The sequence below is a fragment of the Amblyraja radiata genome, chromosome 27, assembly GCF_010909765.2.
Source record: "Amblyraja radiata isolate CabotCenter1 chromosome 27, sAmbRad1.1.pri, whole genome shotgun sequence".
NCBI classification, from domain to species: Eukaryota; Metazoa; Chordata; class Chondrichthyes; order Rajiformes; family Rajidae; genus Amblyraja; species Amblyraja radiata.
Genome location: NC_045982.1, coordinates 18599369 through 18621490, shown reverse-complemented (window position 1 = coordinate 18621490; position 22122 = coordinate 18599369). Strand labels below are relative to the sequence as shown.

Genomic DNA, 22122 nt, shown 5'->3' with positions numbered 1-22122 from the left:
ACTGAAAGGACCAGAATTTGCCTCTGGTTTAGCATTATCTGCGAGAGGGATATTTGGGCAGAGAATAACCATTTCTGGTTTCTGAATGCTGTGAGGAGGCCTTTGGAACACCTTGATGTTAACTCTGCCAAACTGTTATCCTTCCGCACCTCCTCCATTTCATAATGAACGTAAGGTGGAGCAGAACTTGAATCTTTCTTAGGCCCATCATCTTTTAATCCAGAAACGTATAGTTATTTACAAAGAGCTAGCATTATTTCAACATTGCAATCTTACAGCACTGAACAGGCCCTTATACATGTATCACTTGACGTTACAATGATTTATTTATGAATATTTAAATGAATATTTAGATCCATTATATATATATATACTGCATAAGCCTTTTTCTGTATGGTTCTTCGTGCGTTCCATAACACAAGGCTATAGAGAAGAAAATTTGAGGAAAAGGCAATGTTTCAAATCTCTCTATCTGCAATCCATACTTTAAATTTCAAGCCATTGATATCCATTTCAATGTCAAATATCAACGAATAAACACTGGTTTCTCTGCTAGATTTGGCCTGTGGTTGATTGTATATTTTAAGATTGGTAAGGAGACAGTGTTAATTTTCTCACCCATTTTTGTAACACCCACTGTACAACTTCTTGTTAAATCAGAAATATTGAAAAAAAAAATGGTTGTTTTCTTTTACAACTAGAATGTTTGTGTGGATATTTTTTAATGTACCTTGTTAAAGCCAATATAAATGTTGGCCACAAATATTTTAAGATTGCAACATTTAACATTGTAGAATTCCTGCGGTGTCTACAGAAGTACAGTAAAGCATTTGTGATTCTTTCACCATTTTTACTTTTTATTTTTTTTCCAGTTCTCTTCCCAGTAATTGTACTTGAAACCCTTGATCTTATTAGCATTGGTGCTCATAGTGGGAGAATGAGTGAGAGATAGAAAAAGAGGGGGAGAGCGAGAGGGAGTCAGAGACCGAGTCAGAGAAACAAAGAGAACTATTACCTCAACTCAGAATTGAAACAGATATTCTATACTAAAATCTACTTGTGGGTGGAGGAATCTGGTGTTTTAATTATATCAAGGGTTATAAAGTTTCACAGAAATATCTGCTCATTTCGAATACTGACATAAAAAGGCTTATGCAGTTTTATGCTGATGTCTGAATTATGCCTTGAATATATAAAGTCTGGTGTGAATTCCTGGCTCCTACTTTTAAAAATGAAAGGGTGCAAAATGATTAGCCAAGGCAAAGATAACAATTGCATACACAATCATCTTCATAGACTGTGTCATACTTGCAGATCCCACTAAATATTCCTGTCCGTCTAATGTCAGGCAGGAGGACTCAGTGGTTGCTGGGCAACACTCCTGGATGCACGTTTGTGCATTGCCGTTGGAAGAACAGCCAGATGTGATTGTATTGCAGTCGGCGTCGCAGCCACCAGTCCATTGGCTGGAACTTGTCTCCTTTTCCAGCTGCCAAAAAGAGAATGAAATCAAGGACATATTTTAGCGTAGATTGCAGCCACTCGTCATTCTTCACAATCCTTACCGTAAATTTGCAATTGGTGAAATAGCAGAATTGCTCGACATGCTGACACATCGCTGGCATCACAAATTGCTGCCATCACTGTGTGCTAAAATAAAAGTCCTCACAGGAATTTAACGGAGTCTAAAAAGCAGTTATTATAGGAAGTGACCACAGCTTATACATATGGACATGGATAGGAAAGGCTTAAGAAGGGTACGGGGCAAACACAGGCAAATGGCATTAGCTTGGTCATGTTCAAGTTAGGCCCTAGGCCCTGTTTCCATGCTGTTTGACTCTATGACATGCTTTAAAAACGTTTTGTTGGCGATTTAAAGGACTATCGGAATAGACAATGAACGTGAATGAATCATTTTCCTAAGGAATGAGCCCCCTTTCCGACCCAGCAATTGGATGAGAAGAAAGAGAATCAATAAACTTTGTTTGACATATTCCTTAAGGTCTACCTCAGACCACTCATTTCAAGCTGCCCAAACCCCCATAATAGATGGACATGGACAAGGATAAGGGACATTTATTGTCACATACACCATTTCTGGTGCAGTGAAATTTGTGTGGCCATTTGCAGCACATCAATAAAAAATAAAACACAACATTAAAGAATTAACATAAAACATAAAAACATCCCCCCACAATGGTTCCCACTGTGAGGGAAGGCAGCAAAGTCCAGTCCTCTCCCTCTATGTTCACCCCGTGGTCGGGGCCTATTGAGGCCTCCGCAGTCACCACAACGGCGGCCCGATATTACAGGCCCTCTCGCCGGATGATGGAGCTCCGGCGTCGGAGGAACACTCTCAGCGGCTTGGAGTGTCCGGAACGGCCGCTTCCTCCCAGGAGACCGCGGCTCCCGAAGTCCACAGTCCGCGCTGGTCGGAGCTCCGACGCTGGCGATCTCGGCGAGAGATCCCAGGCTCCGCGGTGTTTAAAAGTCAGCGCCGCTGCAGCTGGTCGCTCCGCAACCACAGCTCTGCGAAGTTGGAGTCGGCGGTCTCAGCACTCCGGAGCTGACCACACCGCGACTCGCATAAGGCATCGCCCACTCCGCGATGGTGCTTCAGCACTGTGCCGCCGCCAAAGCTGAAGTTCTGGCCGGTCCCGGCATGAAACGCCGCTCCAGTCCAGGTGGTAGGCCGCGAGGGAGGGGCGAAGATGCGACTCGGAGGAAAGCCACATCACCGACCATGTAGGGACTGAGAAATACAGTTTCCCCCTTCCCCACCCCACCCCCCTACACAAAAAAGATTAGACCTCCAAAACGAAACTTTTTAACATACTAAAAATTTAAAAAAGGGTGAAAAGACAGACAGCTGCAGGTTGGGCAGCCGTACTCGACGGCGCCCCCCACGAGAGAGTTATAGTCATAAAGTCATAGAGCATAAATACAGTCCCTTCGGCCCAACTTGCCCACGCCGATCAAGATGCCCATCTACCTGCCCGCATTTGGCCCATATCCTTCAGAACCTTTCCTATCCATGTACCTGTTCAAATATCTTTTAAATGTTGTGACAGTTCCTGCCTCAACTACCTCTTCTGGTAGCTCGTTCCATATACCCAGCACCCTTTGTGTGAAAAGGTTGCCCCTCAGGTTCCTATTAAATTTATCCCCTTTCACTTAAACCTATACCAATCAACATCCTCTGGTTGTTGAGTCCCCTACTCTGGGTAAAATACTCTATCTATTCCCCTCATGATCTTATACACATCTATGAGATCACTCCTCATCTTCCTGTGCTCTAAGGAATAAAGTCCTAGCCTGCTCAACCTCTCCCTACAGCTCAGCCCTTGAGTCCTGGCCACATCCTTGTACATCTTCTCAGCACTCTTTCCAGCTTCATGGAACATCTTTCCTATACAGGGTGTGCAAAACTGAACAAAATACTCCAAATGAGGCCTAACCACTGTCTTGTACAACTGGACCATAACATCCCAACTTCTATGCTCAGTACCTTAACTGATGAAAGACATCATGCCAAAGACCTTATTGACCACCCTATCTGCCTGTGATGCCACTTTCAAGGAAATATATACCTGCACTCCTAGATCCCTTGGCTCAACAGCATTCCCCAGAGCCTTTGCATTCACTGCAAAAGTCCCAGACTGGTTTGACATCCCAAAAGGCAACACCTAGCACTTATCTGTTTGTTAGTTTTATATATATGAAGATCTTGCATTGTGGGATCACCTTTGGGTCTCTCATCGAGAAGGCGGGAGCTTCTGTATCATCTATTAAAGTACAGATTTAGGCTGTTTACTTTAAGTAAGTTACTACCTTCATTAATAAAAAGGAGACATTAAAATAACAGTCAAAATGGTATCTTATTATATATTTGTTCATATCTCCTACATATATTTAATATTAATATAACAATTAGATTGGTCTCACCTTGCAGTACAGCTCATTGGCAGCACAGTATTCAATTTGTGAAGCTTGGGTTTGGTAGCAAGTATCTCCACCACAGCTGATCACATCGCACTTATTGTCCTGCAATATGTTTTTAAAGAAAGGGTCTCAGCTTACTATTACAATTTACAGAACATGCATAGTGTTGAGTACTTCCTAGCAAGAGTAAAATCTTGTTAACATAATTCAATCACAAAAAGCGTAGGTGGGTTTTGCTGTTTTTAAAATCGCTGAGTAAAAATGTAACAAAACTTATTTTTAAATCCGTCTCTGAACTACTTGTAGATGTAAATCTATAGAGTTCATATGTTTATTTTTTATTAATTTACTTATCTGCCTTTCACACGATGACGTAGGAGTAAAAAGCTTCCAAGGGCCTGCACTTTGTATTTGTGTTATGCTGACCTCCACAGTTCATCGCATGCACAGCCCTCCCTCCATTGAAAGCATCTACTGTACATGAGGCAGTGCTTCCAGAAACCAGCATCTATGATCAAGGATCTTCACCATCCAGGCCATGCCCTCTTCTCACTGTTACTGTCTGGCAGGGGCTACAGAAGCCTGAGGTTGCACACCACCAGATTGAGGGTCGGCTAGGTGATGTCAGCTTCTTGAAACAACCTGCATTACCCAAATCTGAAGAAAGGTCTCGGCCCAAAACGTTGCCTATTCCTTTTTTCCAGAGATGCTGTCTGAAGAAGGGTTTTGGCCCGAAACGTTGCCTATTTCCTTCGCTCCATAGATGCTGCTGCACCCGCTGAGTTTCTCCAGCATTTTTGAGTACCTTCGATTTTCCAGCATCTGCAGTTCCTTCTTAAACAACATGCTGTCTGATTCGCTGAGTTACTCCAGCTTTTTATGTAAATCTTCTGACCCTAATCTTACCTCAACAACAGAACACCACAGACCACCTCTTGGCCTACCATGGACTTGTCTTTTTTTTTCCTAATTATGTTTTGAGATGTTGCCTTTTCTTTTGCACAGTCTTCTTTAGTTTCAAACTTTTACGTGTAATTAATGTATGGGACTGATGAGATTACTCTGCTGGGAGCCACCATAGACCCAATGGCCAAATGCTTTCCTTCAATGCCAAATTAAGTGAGGTTCCAGCTTTGAATGGAAGTGCATAGATATTTTTATGCTGGGATACTAGGTTCTGAGCCGGTATGCAATGTTGAAGATTTATAGAGTCCACATTCTGAATTAACTCAGTGGGTCAGGCAGCATCTGTGGAGGGAATGTATAGGCAATGTTTTAGGTCGGAATCAAATCCCATGTGTATTTGGTATTCAAGTGTGCCTGAACCATCATTTTCTTGGACTGACCATAAACTGGTGGTGCAGGCACATACAAAACATTACTTTTCCATTCCCTCCGCCGATGCTGCCTGGTCCGCAGAGGTATTCCAGCATTGTTTTTGCTCAAGATACCAGCATCTGCTGCTTTGTGTGTCTCTGGGAGTCCAGATTCTTCTGGGGTTCATCCATATCCTATTTGTTTCTTGAGTATTGCATGAGAATCCTCAATGATGCAGTTTTCCTGGAAGGCCAGGCTGTTGGCCAGTTTGCAAGAATTATAGTGACGCAACGGTTTTAGGGATCATCATCTCCTCTAGTTTACCGAGTCCAGATGACAGCATTTCAATATTGCTCAAATGATGTACTGCAATGTTACAGTACTGATTTTACTTCGGAGTCACGTGAGTGACTACGTGAAGAACCTGCTCAGTGCGCAGGCGCGGCCATTACGCCAGCAATGCAACAGCGGCTGCAACGGGAGTTAGGCTCTCCCGCTACAGATTGAACCGGACCGTCAGGTGAGTACCCTGAGGTCGGGTTTTCTTTTACAGGTGAGCCTTTTTCTGCTTGTGTTTTTTACAGGCAGAGAAAAAGGCTCTGGAACAAAACTGTCCCCCGTTCAAGTAGGAACGTTTTCCCGTCGGGGAGGGGGGCAGCAACAGGCGGTAGGAGCGTTACCCGGTGTTCCGTAATTCCCCGACACCGTGCCGAGGCCAGCCCGCTAGTACCTGAGCAGCGGGCTGGATGCATAGCCACTCGAGAGGCATCCGGCAGGTGTTCCCGATGTCGGACGGGACGTCTCTCCACCCGCACGGGGGGAGAGAGAGCCGCCTGAGCCGCTGGAGCGGCTCACGGTGCAGGTGCCTGCGAGACGCGCTGCTTGAGGGGCGCTCTCGCTACTACAAGGCACAAAAGCTCCAGAAGAAGGCGGTAGGAACAATTACCGGGCGCTCCGCTATCCCCATCACCGCGCCGAGCCCAGTCCCGCTAGTGCCTGAACTGCGGGCTGGATGTCTAGCCATCCGAACAGGCATCCGGCCGGTGGCGTCCGATCCGTCGGACAGGGACATGTCTCCACCTAAATGGAGGAGAGACAGCCGCCTGAGCTGCATCCAACAGCTATTGGAGCAGCTCCAGCGAGATGCGCAGAAAGAGCGCTCTCGCGGAGGGAGGTCAGGCACCCCCTCCACAGTGTTCTGTACACTGCCCTCTGCTCCCTCATTACTGGAGGCTAGCATTGGTGACCAGGGCTGGGCTGGTCTGGAACAGGGGCAGGCGGACGAATTCGGGAGTATGCCAGGGGTGCAGGAACATGAAGAGCTGTTGGGTGTGATGGACCGCTTTGTAGCAATCCCACGGGCTGGAGCACCGCTGGAACCAAGAACGGCGGCCAGCATCAACCATTACTGGAAAAGGTGCTCGCTGAGGTGCTGAAACAACACACAGCACCAGAAAACTGTGAGGCCCTCAAAGTAAAAAGTGTCAACAGCCAAATCTGGGGGCATGTGGGTCACACATCCGGACCCAAGAACTCAAGCTACAGCGGATCCTAAGGCTCCTGACGTCGGCCATCACAGCCTTTGCTCGTTCCGTGGAGACCACGGAGATGGATACCTGCCAGCAGGATGTGCTGGCATTAATGTGTACCACACAATTTGAGATCAACAATCTCCGGAGGGAAGCATAAGACCTGCCCTCAATCCCAAATTTGCTGGCTTGTGTAAAGCCCCAGCTGCGGAAACGGACGCGCTGCTATTTGGGAAAGATTTCAATAAAAAACTGAAGGAGGTGCAGGAAGCATCAAAAACCTTCGGCCTAATGAGGGCAGGCCCCGGGACGAGCAAACCAAGACCTCCGATACCCAAGCGACAGCACCCCACGGCATCCACCAGTCGACGTCCGCAATATGGGACTGGTGAACGCTTGGGGTCCGCACATTATCCCCAAAGATCTTTTTAGATCAGGGCCCGCAGCGGACCCTCTGGAAAATGCGCCTCCCCCCAACATCGCCAGCACGCCAGAACAAAATCTTCAGGAAAATGAAGAAACAGAATCGCCAATAACCATGGAGGTAGGTGGGTCTGGTCCCTACCAGCATATAGAGAATAAGGGTGCTTTATTAACAGGGGGGAGATTACACTTGTTTAAAGAAGCATGGGGTATGGTCACGAGTGACAAGTATATACTCAACAGCATTAGTGGATATAAAATACAATTCATGTCAGAAAAAACGCCGCCAGTTCAACAATGGCCCCAAAGGGTATTTCTCCCTCCGTCAAAGAGAAACGTGAGGACAAGCTGAACTGGTGAGACTTAACCAAAGGGGGTCATCGAAAAGACCAAACATGAACCTTTGGAATTTGTATCAAATATATTCACTAAAACCAAAAAAGATGGTGGCTGTCGCATCATCATTGACTTAACATCACTAAACAAATTTGTTAAGTATATACATTTCAAAATGGAGACATATGTTACTGCCAAACAACTAAATTCCAAAGGACACTTCATGGCAAGCATTTATCTTAAAGATGCTTACTATCTAGTACCCATATACAAGGATCATCGCAGATACCTAAAATTTATCTGGATGGTACAAGGCATTGCCCTATGGGCTAACTTCAGCCCAAGGTTATTCACCAAAATATTGAACCCAGCCATGGCAATACTAAGAAAACAAAAACATATTGTCATGGCATATCTGGAGGATATTCTGATAGTAGGGAAAATGATGGAATTGGCTGTGGCAGCAGTATCAGCTACAAAACAGCTCCTCGAAACTCTGGGGTTCGTCCTACATCCAGATAAATCTAAGTTGAAGCCATCCACTATCATGGATTACCTGGGCTTCATAATTAACTCAGTCCATATGACTGTTACCTTGCCAAAGGCAAAAATGGTTGAATTAGCACAATCATGCAACAAATTAATGGTCAACGAGCGACCAACTATTCGACAAGTAGCAAGAGTAATTGGGGAAATGGTAGCAGCATTTCCGGCTACACAATTCGGACCTTTGCACTATCAAAAAATTTACAGAGAGCAAAGGTACGGGCAATAAAACGACATACAGGTCACTATGATCGTGTCATGAACTTACCCACTGAAGCAATATCAGAGCTACAGTGGTGGGCAGAAAACATTTGGCATAGTTTCAGCCCTATCTTTATCACTAACCCTACTTTAGTTATTCAAACAGATGCCAGTACTCAAGGCTGGGGAGCGACTAACTCCATATCCAGCGCAAGTGGTAGATGGACTAACCTAGAGTCATCATTACTACTTACACTGGGCATTAACTATCTAGAGATGTTGGGCGCCTTTTATGGTTTAAAAGCATATGTATCTAATATGCAGCACTTGCATGTTCGGTTGCAAATTGATAAATACTACGGTGACGGCTTATATTAACCATATGGGTGGCATAAAACATTATCATGCGACAAATTGGTCAACATGATTTGGCAATGGTGTGTCGAAAGACATATTTGGCTATCAGCTACTTACCTACCAGGTAAGCTAAACACCCATGCCATGAGAAAATTAAACACCTGGGTTGCAAGTTTGAACAGACCTTACCTGGAACTGGGATTGTCCAAACAAACCATCACCACCATGTCGGCATCCCTTCGAACATCCACCAAAAGGCAGTACTTAACCAGCATCAAAAAAGGGAGAAGTACTGCCAGGAAACAGGGACAACATACGCAACAGCTACAGCCACCAACATACTGGAGTTCCTGGCCTATCTACACCACGATGTAGGGATCAGCTACAGTGCCATCAACACAGCGCAGAGTGCTCTTTCTGCTTATCTCAAACCAGCGCCAGGACAACAGCGATGGGATCCCATCCACTGGTGATAAAACTGATGAAGGGCATTTACAATATCAAGCCCTAAGCCCAGGTATACCCATATTTGGGATATCAGTGTGGTCCTGACATATCTCAGGGAATGGCCACCAGCCAGATCCCCCGGCCTCGAGCAAGCTACACTAAAGACGCTCATGTTGATGGCACTTGTATCCGCTCAGAGGGTCCAGTCACTACACCTATTGCGACTGGACAACATGATCACAGCTCCAGACCAGATCTGTCGTTATCCAGCGACTGGTCAAACAGAGCAGACCAGGAACACCTAATCCAGTTGTGGCTTACCCACCAGAACCACGGTTATGTGCCATGACCCACCTACTATCCTACATAGACACAACCAGAATATTCGAGGGAGATGAAAAGCCTTGTGGGTCAGTCACAAAAACCTTATAGTGGGGTACGAGCCAAATCATTACGAGATGGTTCAAGCAGGTGCTAGAAACTGCTGGGATAAACACTAACATGTACAAATTTTATTCCACCAGGGCAGCATCCATGTCGACGGCTAAAGAATGGACATGCCTATAGACCACATCCTGGCTACAGCAGGATGGTGGGAAGGGAAAAGACCGTTCAGAAATTTTATAATAAGCCGTTGGCAAAACCTGGTTTATTTGCAGTAACGATTTACGAACTGCAAATATTTAATTTAAGCCCAGGGGAGCAACTTAATTCTTTGTTGTTATTGTTTAAAAAATACCATTGTGTTTTTCTACAAATAGACTCATTGGTTCATTACGATAACACTTCCTCCCTCAAGAACTTCGGCAGTGAGTGAAATGAAACTGTTACACGGTTTGAAATCACAGAGCTTTGAAATCTTCACGTAGTCACTCACGTGACTCCGAAGTAAAATAGTAAGATTAAACGAGAACTTACCAGTTTGAAGTTTGATCTGTATTTTATGAGGAGTTACGATGAGGGTATTACGTGCCCTCCGCTCCCACCCTCATTATATGGATCAAACTAATAAATTGATGTCTCCTTATCTTTACTATGTTTACTTCAAAATAACTGTGTCTATCTGTGATTCCACACCGCTGCTTGGAAGTATGCCGCGCCTGCGCACTGAGCGGGTTCTTCACGTAATACCCTCATCGTAACTCCTCATAAAATACAGATCAAACTTCAAACTGGTAAGTTCTCGTTTAATCTTACTATTTTACACTACTATGACAGTATTGGACTACCATAATGTCTGAAAAATTATCTTGGTATATTTTTATTTGTACAGAGGCAGCATTGGGATTCAGCCCTTTGAAAGTGTACTCGCTCCATTGAAATGATAACTTAGGACCATCTTCAGTCAGAGGGTGGTGAATCTGTGGAATTCCTTGCCACAGAAGGCTGTGAAGGGCAAGTCAATGGATATTTTTCAGGCAGAGATAAATAGATTCTTGATTAGTATGGATGTCAAAGGTCATGGGGAGAAGGCAGGAGAATGCAGTTAGGAGGGAGAGATAGATCAGCCATGATTGAATGGTGGAATAGACTTGATGGGCTGTTACCTATTACTAATGACCTTATGAGGAAGACTGCCACTTGCTCTACTGCCAACCTATCATGCAGTGTTAGCTAACCAGTTGGATCAGACCAGACCTGACAAAGGCCAAGTGCCATCTTATTTGTAATTGCATTGGTTAATTACAGCATAAGCATCCGACTGTACTCCAGAATCTGGACTCTTTCAGCACAACATGGGTACAACCAGTAATGATGTATACTTACACTGCCTCTTGTTGTTGGAGCAGTTGTTGGTGTTGGTGTTGGTGTTGGTGTTGGTGTTGGTTCTGGTTCCATAGTGGTGTCAGTCATTTCAGTCCAAGGTTCAGTCATTTCTTTGAAAGTGCAATAACAAAATAATTTTGGTTTAAATCTATCAATCAATGGACCAGAATAAATAATCCTTTGCAGTAGGCAACATTCTTTGCTTCACTTATCCTGCACTGAATCAGGAAAAAAATACACCAAAGGCTTGGTAAGTGGTAAGGCTTGGTTGACTAGTAAATGAAGTTGACTAGTTTTCAGTGAGGCCAATGAGGTAATTTTGATAATAAAATGAACACTGCTCTGAGTTGAGGAGGAGTTTCAATTTTGCTTGGATGATGTACCTCAATATAATTCTGAAGCATGCTAATAACAACTGTATTACTTTTTGTTATAGTAAAATTTGTTGTGGTTGAAACCTGGATGTGCCAGGCGAGGATTAGATAGTGCTTTGCACAGAGAAGTGGGAGCTAGAGCAAGATGGACAGCGTCTCCAGAAACACAGGCACATTGCAATGTTCACCATTGTACCAAAATACTAGGAAGAAGTTTCCAGACTGATCTTAAGGGCATACAGGTGATGCTGAATTCTCAGCACGAGAATGAAATGAAGTTAAAAAGATTCTATGCAAATTTCTCTCATCCCAAAGGATGACTGTATGCAGGGTAAAACAACTGTCAGCTAATGAAAAGAATGGGATGAGAAAACACCACTAACGTGGAAAATATTGCTTTTAGTCATTTTCTCAGTACTCTTTCTCAGTATTAGTTTAGTTTACAGATAGGCATGTAAACCGGCCATTCACACCCGAGTCCACATCAATCATTGATCAACCATTCACTTTAGTTCTATAGATCACAGGGAGAATAAGCAAACTCCACGCAGACTGCAGCCGAGGTCAGGATTGAACCTTGGTCTCTGTGGCACAGTGAGGCTGCAGCTCAACCAGCTTTGCCACTGTGCTGCTCTTATATCATCATCATCATCATCATCATCATCATCATTGTTGAAATCATCAACGGGCACGATGTCTTACAATGCTATGTACGACAGTGATCACAGCTTCTATTGAAGTGTGGATGGCCGTTGCCTCGCTAGGAGCTCATCCGCCCTTTGACAATTCTTGTTTTTGGTCCTGCTGGTCAGGCCGCACTTATAGCTGATAAGGAAATGGTAGAATATTCCTGACACTTTGGCCAGGGATGTTGCTCAAAGCGCTCAAAGCCATGACATATACAGTACAATTGAACCATTTGGCCCACGTTTTCAAAAACAAATTAATCAATAAAATCTACATGAACGTTACCCGTAACATAATCAACAGGTATTTCTTGAATTGTGCCGTTTAGCATCAGGCACAGAGTTCCGTTACAACACTCCATTGTGCACATGTTGTATGTGGAATCCATGCAGATGTTTTCCGTGCCAACACAGCTGTTACTGCAACCTGCCCAGTACGAGGAGTTGGAGACACTGTAAAACTACAAAACAAAATGGGTATTAACTGGAAAGAAAGTTTGTGAAATGAATAAAAGACCCAAGAAATGAAATGATTGAAAATCACGAGGAGCTTGAATGGGAAGATGTTGAAAGACTCTTGAATCCTCTGGAGATAAGGGCTCAGCTATTCAAATTGGAATGAGGAGAAACTATTCCACATCGAGTGTTGTGAATCCGTGGGCTTCCACCCCAAGGAACTGAGAATATACAGTTGTTGAGGATATTCAGGAATGCAATTTACAGGTTTTGGGGAATTTATGGGTAATGGGAAGTGAACAGTAAAATAGCATTGAAATGAAAGTATACCCATGACCAACTGAATTGTCAACCATTCTCAAGGGCTGCAAGCCCATTTCTTATCTTCTAACATTAAAGGCTTAATATTTGTGAACTTGTTTGGTTAACTAAAAAATCCACTAGACAGCATTTGAGTGGTTTGGTTTTCATGCATGTCAGGGCTAAACTTAATTCCTCTGACTACAATGGGTGTTTGGGGAGTTTAAAAGGAAGTTGTAGACATCCATAATGATCAGTCCATAGTTACTATTCTCAAGGTTTTCAACCTATTTTAACCGGCTGGAACTGCTCTAATTGGGCTGCCAGGATGTTTACGCAACATTCCAGCCATTTTAATGCCTTCCCAGTAAAAGCTGTAGGAAAAGCAGACTTTTCCAGGTAAGTGAGAGAATAAGTCAAAATTTCACAATGCGGTTGGGAACGGGATCCTCATTGGAAATGTCATTGCTGCGGTTGTTCCCTTCTTGTTATTGAGCTTCAAGGATCAGCCACTTTCCCACTCAATATAATGAACAAACTGGCTCTTAGTGGAGATGCAGATTCAAGTAATTTACAATGCTTGGCAGTAAATTTAATACACAATTGTGACACACTTCCTAAGGACCTCTGTAATAATGCAACAACTTAGACAGTGTTTCTGAAGATTCACTTATGTTCCTATGTTCTGTCATCACACCTAGTGGAATAACCAACATAAATGCTCACAATCAGATATTTCAAAAATGGTGCAAATAAATATTTGCTTGGAAAATGCATTAATTGCCTTGCATCGGTGCTTTTTCTCCCCCAAGTTCACTCTTTTCATTTAATCTCCCCAAAACACCTTCACAAGTACTAACACTCCTCATTACCTCACACAGCTGACAATTGCCCAATAGTCAGATAGCTGCATTGTCCAATAGTAACAATATGCTGCTTGATTATAAGAAGCCACAAAATTGAGCTCAACTGCATATTTTCTACCAGAAATCACCGGAGAACCAAAAGTAACAGGATGTTTGGTTCAAGGTTGATTCAAGAGCTCTGTAGCCACAATTACAAGTGAGTTTGGCAAGCAGATCACAGACCGGGAAACTGCGCTGGCAACATTACGCTGTAGAGTAGCTCAATGCTGCAGCAATGCCGTACGTGGCATTAATGCAGGAGTGATAATAAGCACTTGATTTGGCTTGAATTTGTTCCAGCTTATTTAAATAAATCATACCAACCTACCTCACAGTACATGTGAGTCCAGGGACATTCCATCCAGTCATCCTGGTTTTCATAACACATGGAGCCTGTGCAATTGAAGGTCTGACAGGAAAACTGTAAAGAATCATACATTGTTATTGTACTCATTCATTGATCTTGATGCCATTTCTTACACAACTGATGTACACCATTGACGAGGAAAAGGATTGCTGTTAGATATATATGCCTGGTGTTGCTGGAAAGTCATATGTAGCAACAATAACCAGGACAGAAACTTTGAATTCTGAAAAACTGATGCAGAAAATTTGCCACCATTACATTAATTAGCTAATCCTTTCGGTGCTTGTAGGTTCCTGGGTTCCTTCCATGTACAGTTCAGTTTCAGCTAGGATAGGTAACTATGTTCCATTCAAATAACATTAGAAGGGGAAAACAATGGCCATGAAATGTAAAAATCGGTGCAAAACAGGAGACTGTGTAACTAACATGCAGAGAGCCGTGGGACATCTCATTCACGACGTGCACTCCTACCCAAAACCTTTTCCATATCTCCGCAGCACCCCACACCATCATTCCCATTGCATCCGGTGACCTACCTGTATAATTACAATACTCAGTCTCCTTGCTTTTAATTTGATCCATGGGGGGTCAAGGAAATAGCGTTCACGTCGTGGCCCTGTTTCCACCAATCTTCCCACCACCACGCACAAGAAGGGCAAGACAAACACCATTGTGCAGATGCCGAGCAGTGTGTTCAGCTCTGGCTGAACGACTTCTAATCTTGTATGTGGACTCGATAAGAAGTTCCATGAGAACCAGGCAGTGTTGACATGAGGTGAGTTGTATGCTTTGCAGGGAAACTAGCTCTCAACAAGGTTCAGAGAGATTTTAGTTCCTAGGTCTCTACATTACAGCCACACTCATGCCTCCGGCCAACAGTGAACATTACTCGAGCAGCAGGAGTGATGGTTCCAGTGGAAGTAAGCCGTGGCCATGGACGGAGGATTTTCAGTCAGTTGGTGGTGAGGGAGATATACTAACATGAACAACCTTTAAAGGAACACATATCCCTTTACCATTGCTCAAAACACAAATTGCTGGAAGAACTCAGCAGGTCAAGCAGCAAATGTGGATGGAATAGACAGCCAATGTTTCTGGTTGGGGCACTTGGTCAAAAGGATTCTTTGGGAGATGGTGGCTTGATGTTCAATCGTGGGGCCATAGTCAAGTGGTAGGTATGAGAAGGTGCTAGAGAGCCTGGCTCAACACAGCAGGGGTCAGCTTATTAGGTGACAACTGAACCTCCCTTGTCAGCCAATTTGATGACAACTTTGGGATTGTTACTGAGTGGCATTTACGAATGCTCTTTGTCCAATACCAATCTGATCCACAATTACCCTAACCTCAGAAACCTCAACACTTGGTTTTCATTCGACAGGATCTAAACTATGAGTCTTACTGACAAAGGAAAGAAAATAAGATATCTCTTCCTTTCATGTATTAGTTTCTTCTCTGGTGTAAGTTTAGTATTTTGTCACATGAAGTGTTGAACAGATAATAACTTACATTTACAGGTAGTTCCATTTCGGATACTGTCATATTTTCATAAGATTCAGTCGATGTCATGTTATCCATGGTCATATTGTCATAGGACATTGTTGTATTATCTGTGGTGAAAGAAAATAAATAGGTATTTTTCAAACTTTCTGTCAGATTTGCTTCCTTGGAGTTGTTTCTGGTTTTGTCTCCTTATCAAGGCACCGATTACTGATGACAAATGATGTATTTTTCCACTTCAGTCTTCCTAACTAGTGATCATGACATTCCATACTGAAGCAACCAGTGATATCAACTGGAACTTGTGCTGACCAGTTTTATTCCTTTGAGCCAAGAGAATTGCTACAAAGACTTATTGGAGTAATTTATGGTTTAATGTTCTTGTGCGAGATGTGTGACACCTATGTAGGCATCTGTTTTACACCTCTCCTGGTTTGCGTTTCCTTTGACTTCTCTTTGATGTGAAGAGAGGTGTTGAGCCAGTGACTGGCACTGTCATTCCCACCATCAGGCAAATTGAAGGTTGAAGATGGCCCAGCAAGGAGAGGGACGATGGTTCGCAGGATGAGCGGATGGTGGTGGCAGCAGCAATGGGCCTTTTTGGCCAGCTGCAGTTCAGACTTGCGAAATGCTTCAAAACATGGCGACTATTGCAAATAGTCTTAGCGGGCTGTTTCTGCAGGTAGACAAAAATGCTGGAGGAACTCAGCGGGTGAGGCAGCGTCGATGGAGAGAAGAAATAGGCAACGTTTCGGGTCGAGACCCTTCTTCAGACTGGGGGGGGGAGGGGGTGGAGAGAAAGAAAGGAAGAGGCGGAGACAGTAGGCTTGTGGGAGAGCTGGGAAGGGGGAGGGGAAGGAGAGAGAAAGCAAGGACCATCTGAAATTAGAGATGTCTAAGGAAACGTAAATTGTATACATCATGTACTTATGTATGTCAATAATCCTCTGGTGTGTATGCCAAAAAAATAATTTCACTGAACCTTGGTATGCGTGATAATAAAGGAACCATTGAATGCATTAGACTGCAGGATGATATCGATGATCTAATCAGTTGGACAGAAATTGGCAAATGGAACTTATTCCAGCAAAGTGTGAGGTTTCATGTTTGGGAGATACAGAAAGGCAAGAGGATGTACAATACGTGGGAGGGTGTTAAGCAGCATGCAGGAATAGAGAGACTTTGGAATGTATATCCATGTGAAAGGTAGTGTGGCTAATAACATGGTTAAAAAGACATATGGGACGTTTTCCTCTATTAGCTGAAGCATGGAATTAGAGCAGGAAGTATGGGCTAAAACTATATACAGCACCATAAGGCTATAGATTACCACATTACAGGAGGTGCAATTGCATTGCAAAGGCTGCAGAGGAGATTTCCAAGGATGTTTCCAGTACTATATTGGCTTGCATGGATAAGTTGGGCTGAGGGGACTTTTCCCATGTTGTATTTCTCTATGAACAGCACATTTGAGCGACAAGGAAAGATTTGATAAGCTTGGATTCATTTTGGAAAAGAAGCAGAGACGAAATTTCTTCTGAGACTCTATAAGGCGCTGCTCAGGTCGCATTTGGAGTACTGTGAGCAAATTTGGGCAACATATCTGAGGAAGGATGTACTGGCTCTGGAGAGGGTCCAGAGGAGGTTTACAATAATTATTCCAGGAAAGAGCAGTTTAGCATATGGTGAGGGCTTGATAGCACAGGGCCTCTACCCGCTGGAGTTTAGAAGATTGAGGGGGACCTCATTGAAACTTACATAATAATGAAAGGTATAGATAAAGTGGATAGGAAAAGGATGTTTCCACTGGTGGGAGTGTCTAGGCCCAGAGGTCATAACTTCAGAATTAAAGGGCACTCTTTTAGAAAGGAGTAGAGGAGGAACTCCTTTAGTCAGAGGGCAGTTAATCTGTCATGGTTGCCACTCCTTGCCACAGAGGGCTGTGGAGGCCAAGTCAGGTAATATTTTTAAGAGTTAGATCAATTCTTGATTAGAATGGGTGTCAAGGGTTATGGGGAGAAGGCACAAAAATGGGATTAGGAGGCAGAGATCTACCATGATTGAACGGCAGAGTATTCTCAATGTGCCGAATGACTCAATTCTTCTCCTATAACTTGTGAATAATTAAGATGAAGAAAGGCCTAGATTGAGTAATAGGAAGAGATCTAATTTCAGTAGCGAAGGGGTAAAAAAGCCTAGGATTATAGATTTAAGATAATTAGTAGGATGAGGGGAGATGAGATAAGACTTTTCCATACTGTGGTGATTGGGGTCTGAAACTCATTTCCTGAAATGGTGGTAAACGCAGAAACATCATCACATTTAAAACATGGGGTGCCACAATGGCACAGCGGTAGAGCTGCTGCTGCCTTACAGCACTTGCAGTGCCGGAGACCCAGGTTCGATCCCAACTATGGGTTCTGTCTGTGCAGAGATTGTACGTTCTTCCTGCGACCAGCATGGGTTTTCTCCAAGATCTTTGGTTTCCACCCATGCTCCAAAGACATACAGGTATGTACAGAAGGTTAATTGGCTTTGTGTATGTGTAAAGGTGTCCCTAGTGTGCGAAGGGTAGTGTTAATGTGCGGGGATCGCTGGCCGGTGCGGACTCGGTGGGTTGAAGGGCCTGTTTCCGCGCTGTATCTCTAAACTAAACTAAAATTTACTTGAGGAGCAATGGCCTGCAAAGCCATGAACCTAGAGTAGGAAGGCACCTCCTTCTGTGCCGTAGTATTGCGATGATTCTATGACTGTGACTTTAAATTGTAATACGCAACGTAATAAATAAATTGGGACGTTGGCCATTTTGCTCTTGGTGCAAGTTTTTTCCAACAAACAAAAATATTTCAAGGGTACACAATTATATTATCAGTATGCAAAACAAAAATTGGAGATGCTGGAAAACAGATTAAAGGGTCATCAACCACAAATATTAAGTCTGTTTCTCTTCCCACAGATAATGCCAGATCTGCTGAGTAATTAGAGTCATAGTCATAGTTTTAGTTGACAGATACAGCACGGAAACAGACCCTTCGGCCCACTGGGTCCGCGCTGCCCAGCGATCCCCGCACATTAACATCATCCCACACCCACTCGGGACAATTTTTACATTAACCAAGCCAATTAATCTACAAACCTGCACGTCTTTGGAGTGTGGGAGGAAACCGAAGATCTCGACGAAAACCCGCGCAGGTCACGGGGGAGAAGGTACAACAGCACCCGTAGTCGGGATCGAACCTAGGTCTCTGGCGCTGCATTCGCTGTAGGGCTGCAACTCTACCGCTGCGCCACCATGACTGCCCAAAGAGTGTGAAACAGGCCCTTCATCCAACTTGCCTACACTCGCCAACATATCCCAGCTACACCTGTCCCAACTGCCAGCAGGTGGTCCATATCCCTCCAAACCTGTCCTATCCAGTCTAACTGTTTCCTGAAGGTTGGGATAGTGCCTGCCTAAACTACCTCCTCTGGCAGCTTACTCCACCATCCTTTGTGTGGGAAAAGTTACCCCTCTGATTCCTATTGAATCTTTTCCCCTTCACCTTAAACCTATGTGTCTGGTCCTCGATTCACCTACTCTGGGCAAGAGACTCTGTACATTACTGTATTTTCTACTTTCAGTTTGCTTACCTCCACTTCCAGAACTCGCAACATTGCAGTATAATGCAATACAAAGCAGGACAAAACCTGTGGGGAAAAAGCATCTGTGAATATCATCATAAAATGAATGCCTTCAGCTTTTATTTCTGGTGTTCTTTCTTTATTCAGTCATGTGTGGCTATTTAAGGCAAATAGCTCAACTTTGTGTTCCCATAATAAATTGCAACTAACTGGGCAATAGTAATGAATAATTACAACGAATAATGTAGGAAGGAACTGCAGATGCTGGTTTAAACCGAAGATAGTGACTTTCAGCCTGAAGAAGGGTCTCGACCCAAAACATCACCCATTGCTTCTCTCCAGAGATGCTGCCTGTCCCGCTGAGTTACTCCACCTTTTTGTGTCTATCTTCAATTACAACAAATAACTGTCTAGCACCACAGGTATGCACTGCTATGTTTTATTTTAACCCCCGAGTTGCCAGGCAGCACAACAGACTAATATATTATACTAGACCAAGTGCAGACCCGTTGGGTCTGTTCCCCCAACGTGCGGTTGTGGGTGGGGGGCGGCGGCATGCAGCGTCACACACTAACTACCCCCCCCCCGCACTCACGCTAATTACCCCCCTTGATATTATATTAACATTATTAATTTGCTCCTTTTACCCCATAACCACCCTATCTACTGACGCATAGCCCCCAACTTGCAGTCACATCTAGAGAGGGGGAGGGGGGAGTGGGGGGGGGGGGGGGGGGGGGGGGCGGGTCTTAGAGAGTGAGGGCAGAGTGAGAAGGGGCAGAGACACAGAGAGAGACCGAGACACAGAGAGAGGGGCAAGAGGGATAGGCGGGTGGAGAGGAGGGTAAGAGGGAGGGTGGGTGAGGGGGAAAGGTGGGGAGGAGAGGGTGAGGGGGAGAGAGAGGGGGTGCTGAGAGGGGGGTGAGGGGAGAGGTGGGGAGCAGAGAGGGGGAGGGTGGAGGGAAGAGGGTAGGCGGTGTGGAGGGGAGGGGGTTTAGGGGAGGGAGGAAGGGTGGGGGAGGAGATGGATGGGAGGAGGGGAGAGAGGGAGAGGGAAAGAGAGAGGGGGGGAGAGGGGAAAGGGGGGAGAGAGAGGATGTGCTGAGAGGGGAGTGAGATGAGGGGAGGTGGGGAGCAGGGAGGGACGGTGGAGGGAAGGGGGTAGGGGTGTGTGGAGGGGAGGGGGGTTTAGGGGAGGGACGGTGCGGGAGGGGATGGATGGGAGGAAAAAGAGGGGGGAGAGAGAGAGAGGGGGGAGGGGGGGAGAGAAGAGGGGGGGAGAGGAGAGGGGAAGAGGAGAGGGGAAGGGGGAGAGGAGAGGGGGGGAGGGGAGAGGAGAGGGGGGAGAGGAGAGGGGGGGAGAGGAGAGGGGGGGAGAGGAGAGGGGGGAGAGGAGAGGGGGGGAGAGGAGAGGGGGGGAGAGGAGAAGGGGAGTGGAGAGGGGGGGGGGAGGGGGAGGAGAGGAGGGGGAGGAGAGGAGGGGGAGGAGGGGGGAGGAGAGGAGAGGGGGGAGAGAGGAGGGGGAGGAGAGAGGAGAGGGGGGGGAGAGAGGAGAGGGGGGAGAGGGGGGAGAGGGGGGGGAGAGGAGGGGGGAGGGGAGAGAAGAGGAGAGGAGAGGAGAGGAGAGGAGAGGAGAGGAGAGGAGAGGAGAGGAGAGGAGAGGAGAGGAGAAGAGAGGAGAGGAGAGGAGAGGAGAGGAGAGGAGAGGAGAGGAGAGGAGAGGAGAGGAGAGGAGAGGAGAGGAGAGGAGAGGAGAGGAGAGGAGAGGAGAGGAGGGGGGTGGAGAGGAGGGGGGAGGAGAGGAGAGGGGGGGAGAGGAGGGGGGGAGAGAGGAGAGGGGGGGAGAGGAGAGGGGGGAGAGGAGGGGGGGGGGAGAGGGGGGGGGGAGAGGAGGGGGGGGGGGGGGGGGAGGAGGGGGGGGGGGAGAGAGAGAGAAAGAGAGAGGGATAGGGAGAGAGACTCTACAAAAGAGTACATAAATAGAAGATATCTACCTATAAGATGTTGGATCTTGTTGGCTCTGACTACCATACTTCACCCCCTTAGGAAAGTCCAATGGACAGGTCACCAAACAAATCTGAAAAAGAGTTAAACCGCTATGATTAATATTAATTGAAGCTTAAATACATTTATGTATCCATGATACTGATGCTTTTCCTGATTTTTATATTAGCAAAGCATGGTTATCCAGGCAACCTTAGCCTGGATTTCCTATAGAGATTTCCTCAAGGAAATAAAAAGGTGTCACTAATACTTTCTCCATAAAATCCTTCATATTCGCTGGAAGAATAAGTATAAGTATTATAAGAATAAGAATAAGTATTGTCACTGTTCTCTCACAAGCCAATGCCCTCAGCATTGAGGCCCCAGTTGCACTCAGGCAGTAGCACTGTGCAGCCCATGCCATTTGCAGGCCCTACACCAGACTCTTCAATCACACTCCATATTCCTAATTCTGCCATGGGGAGAGATTACTAGGGGGACCAGGGAAACAAACCAAGTGAAATGCTCAAAGCCTCTTTGGAAAGTTGTGGGAATTGCTGGCCCACAACCATTTGGGAATGGAATTGGGAACATCGAGTCTATGCATCAACTCACACAGAACTGCATGGAGTGCTCCACCTCACCAACTACCATTTCCTTGCCCGATAGACAGCTACTACTCCATGTGTGGAGAGCCAACTGATCCCACCCTAGCGATCCACTTCCGGCATCAATTAGGTTTGTTCTAACTAAGCTTCTGGTCAGTGGAGACCACAGACATGTCAAAACCACAAAACTGAAGATGAAGTATGTTATCCTCATTCCCGAGTGAAAAAGACAGAATGGAATAACAAGAAGAAATTTGTTCTTATGTTATAGATCACACGCAAAAAAAACAAAACTGATGGCTTCATGTTGCATCAATGATTTCCCCAAATCCTATGTGTACTGACCTGGAAGCACTTTTGAGGGGAATTGATAAGAAAACATTGCCAAATCAAAATGACTATTCTAGACTTTAGACTGTGGGCTGAATTTTCATAGGCCATTCTCACGGGGCGACTTGAC

General features: G+C 45.1%; 1 protein-coding gene across 2 annotated transcripts in view; it reads right to left on the bottom strand.

Moving 5' to 3' along the window:
• Window positions 1–860: 860 nt before the first annotated feature.
• Window positions 861–22122, bottom strand: part of LOC116988535 — a 61297-nt gene continuing 40035 nt past the window's right edge. For both annotated transcript variants that reach the window (XM_033045335.1, XM_033045334.1), the window contains 8 exons: window positions 21066–21148; window positions 19081–19137; window positions 15460–15560; window positions 13915–14007; window positions 12212–12386; window positions 10866–10975; window positions 3946–4044; window positions 861–1489 (listed from right to left, as the gene is read on the bottom strand). In XM_033045335.1, the coding sequence (XP_032901226.1) occupies window positions 1226–1489; window positions 3946–4044; window positions 10866–10975; window positions 12212–12386; window positions 13915–14007; window positions 15460–15560; window positions 19081–19137; window positions 21066–21102 (936 nt within the window). In that variant the 5' untranslated portion in view covers window positions 21103–21148 and the 3' untranslated portion in view covers window positions 861–1225. The remainder of the gene's footprint in view (window positions 1490–3945; window positions 4045–10865; window positions 10976–12211; window positions 12387–13914; window positions 14008–15459; window positions 15561–19080; window positions 19138–21065; window positions 21149–22122) is intronic.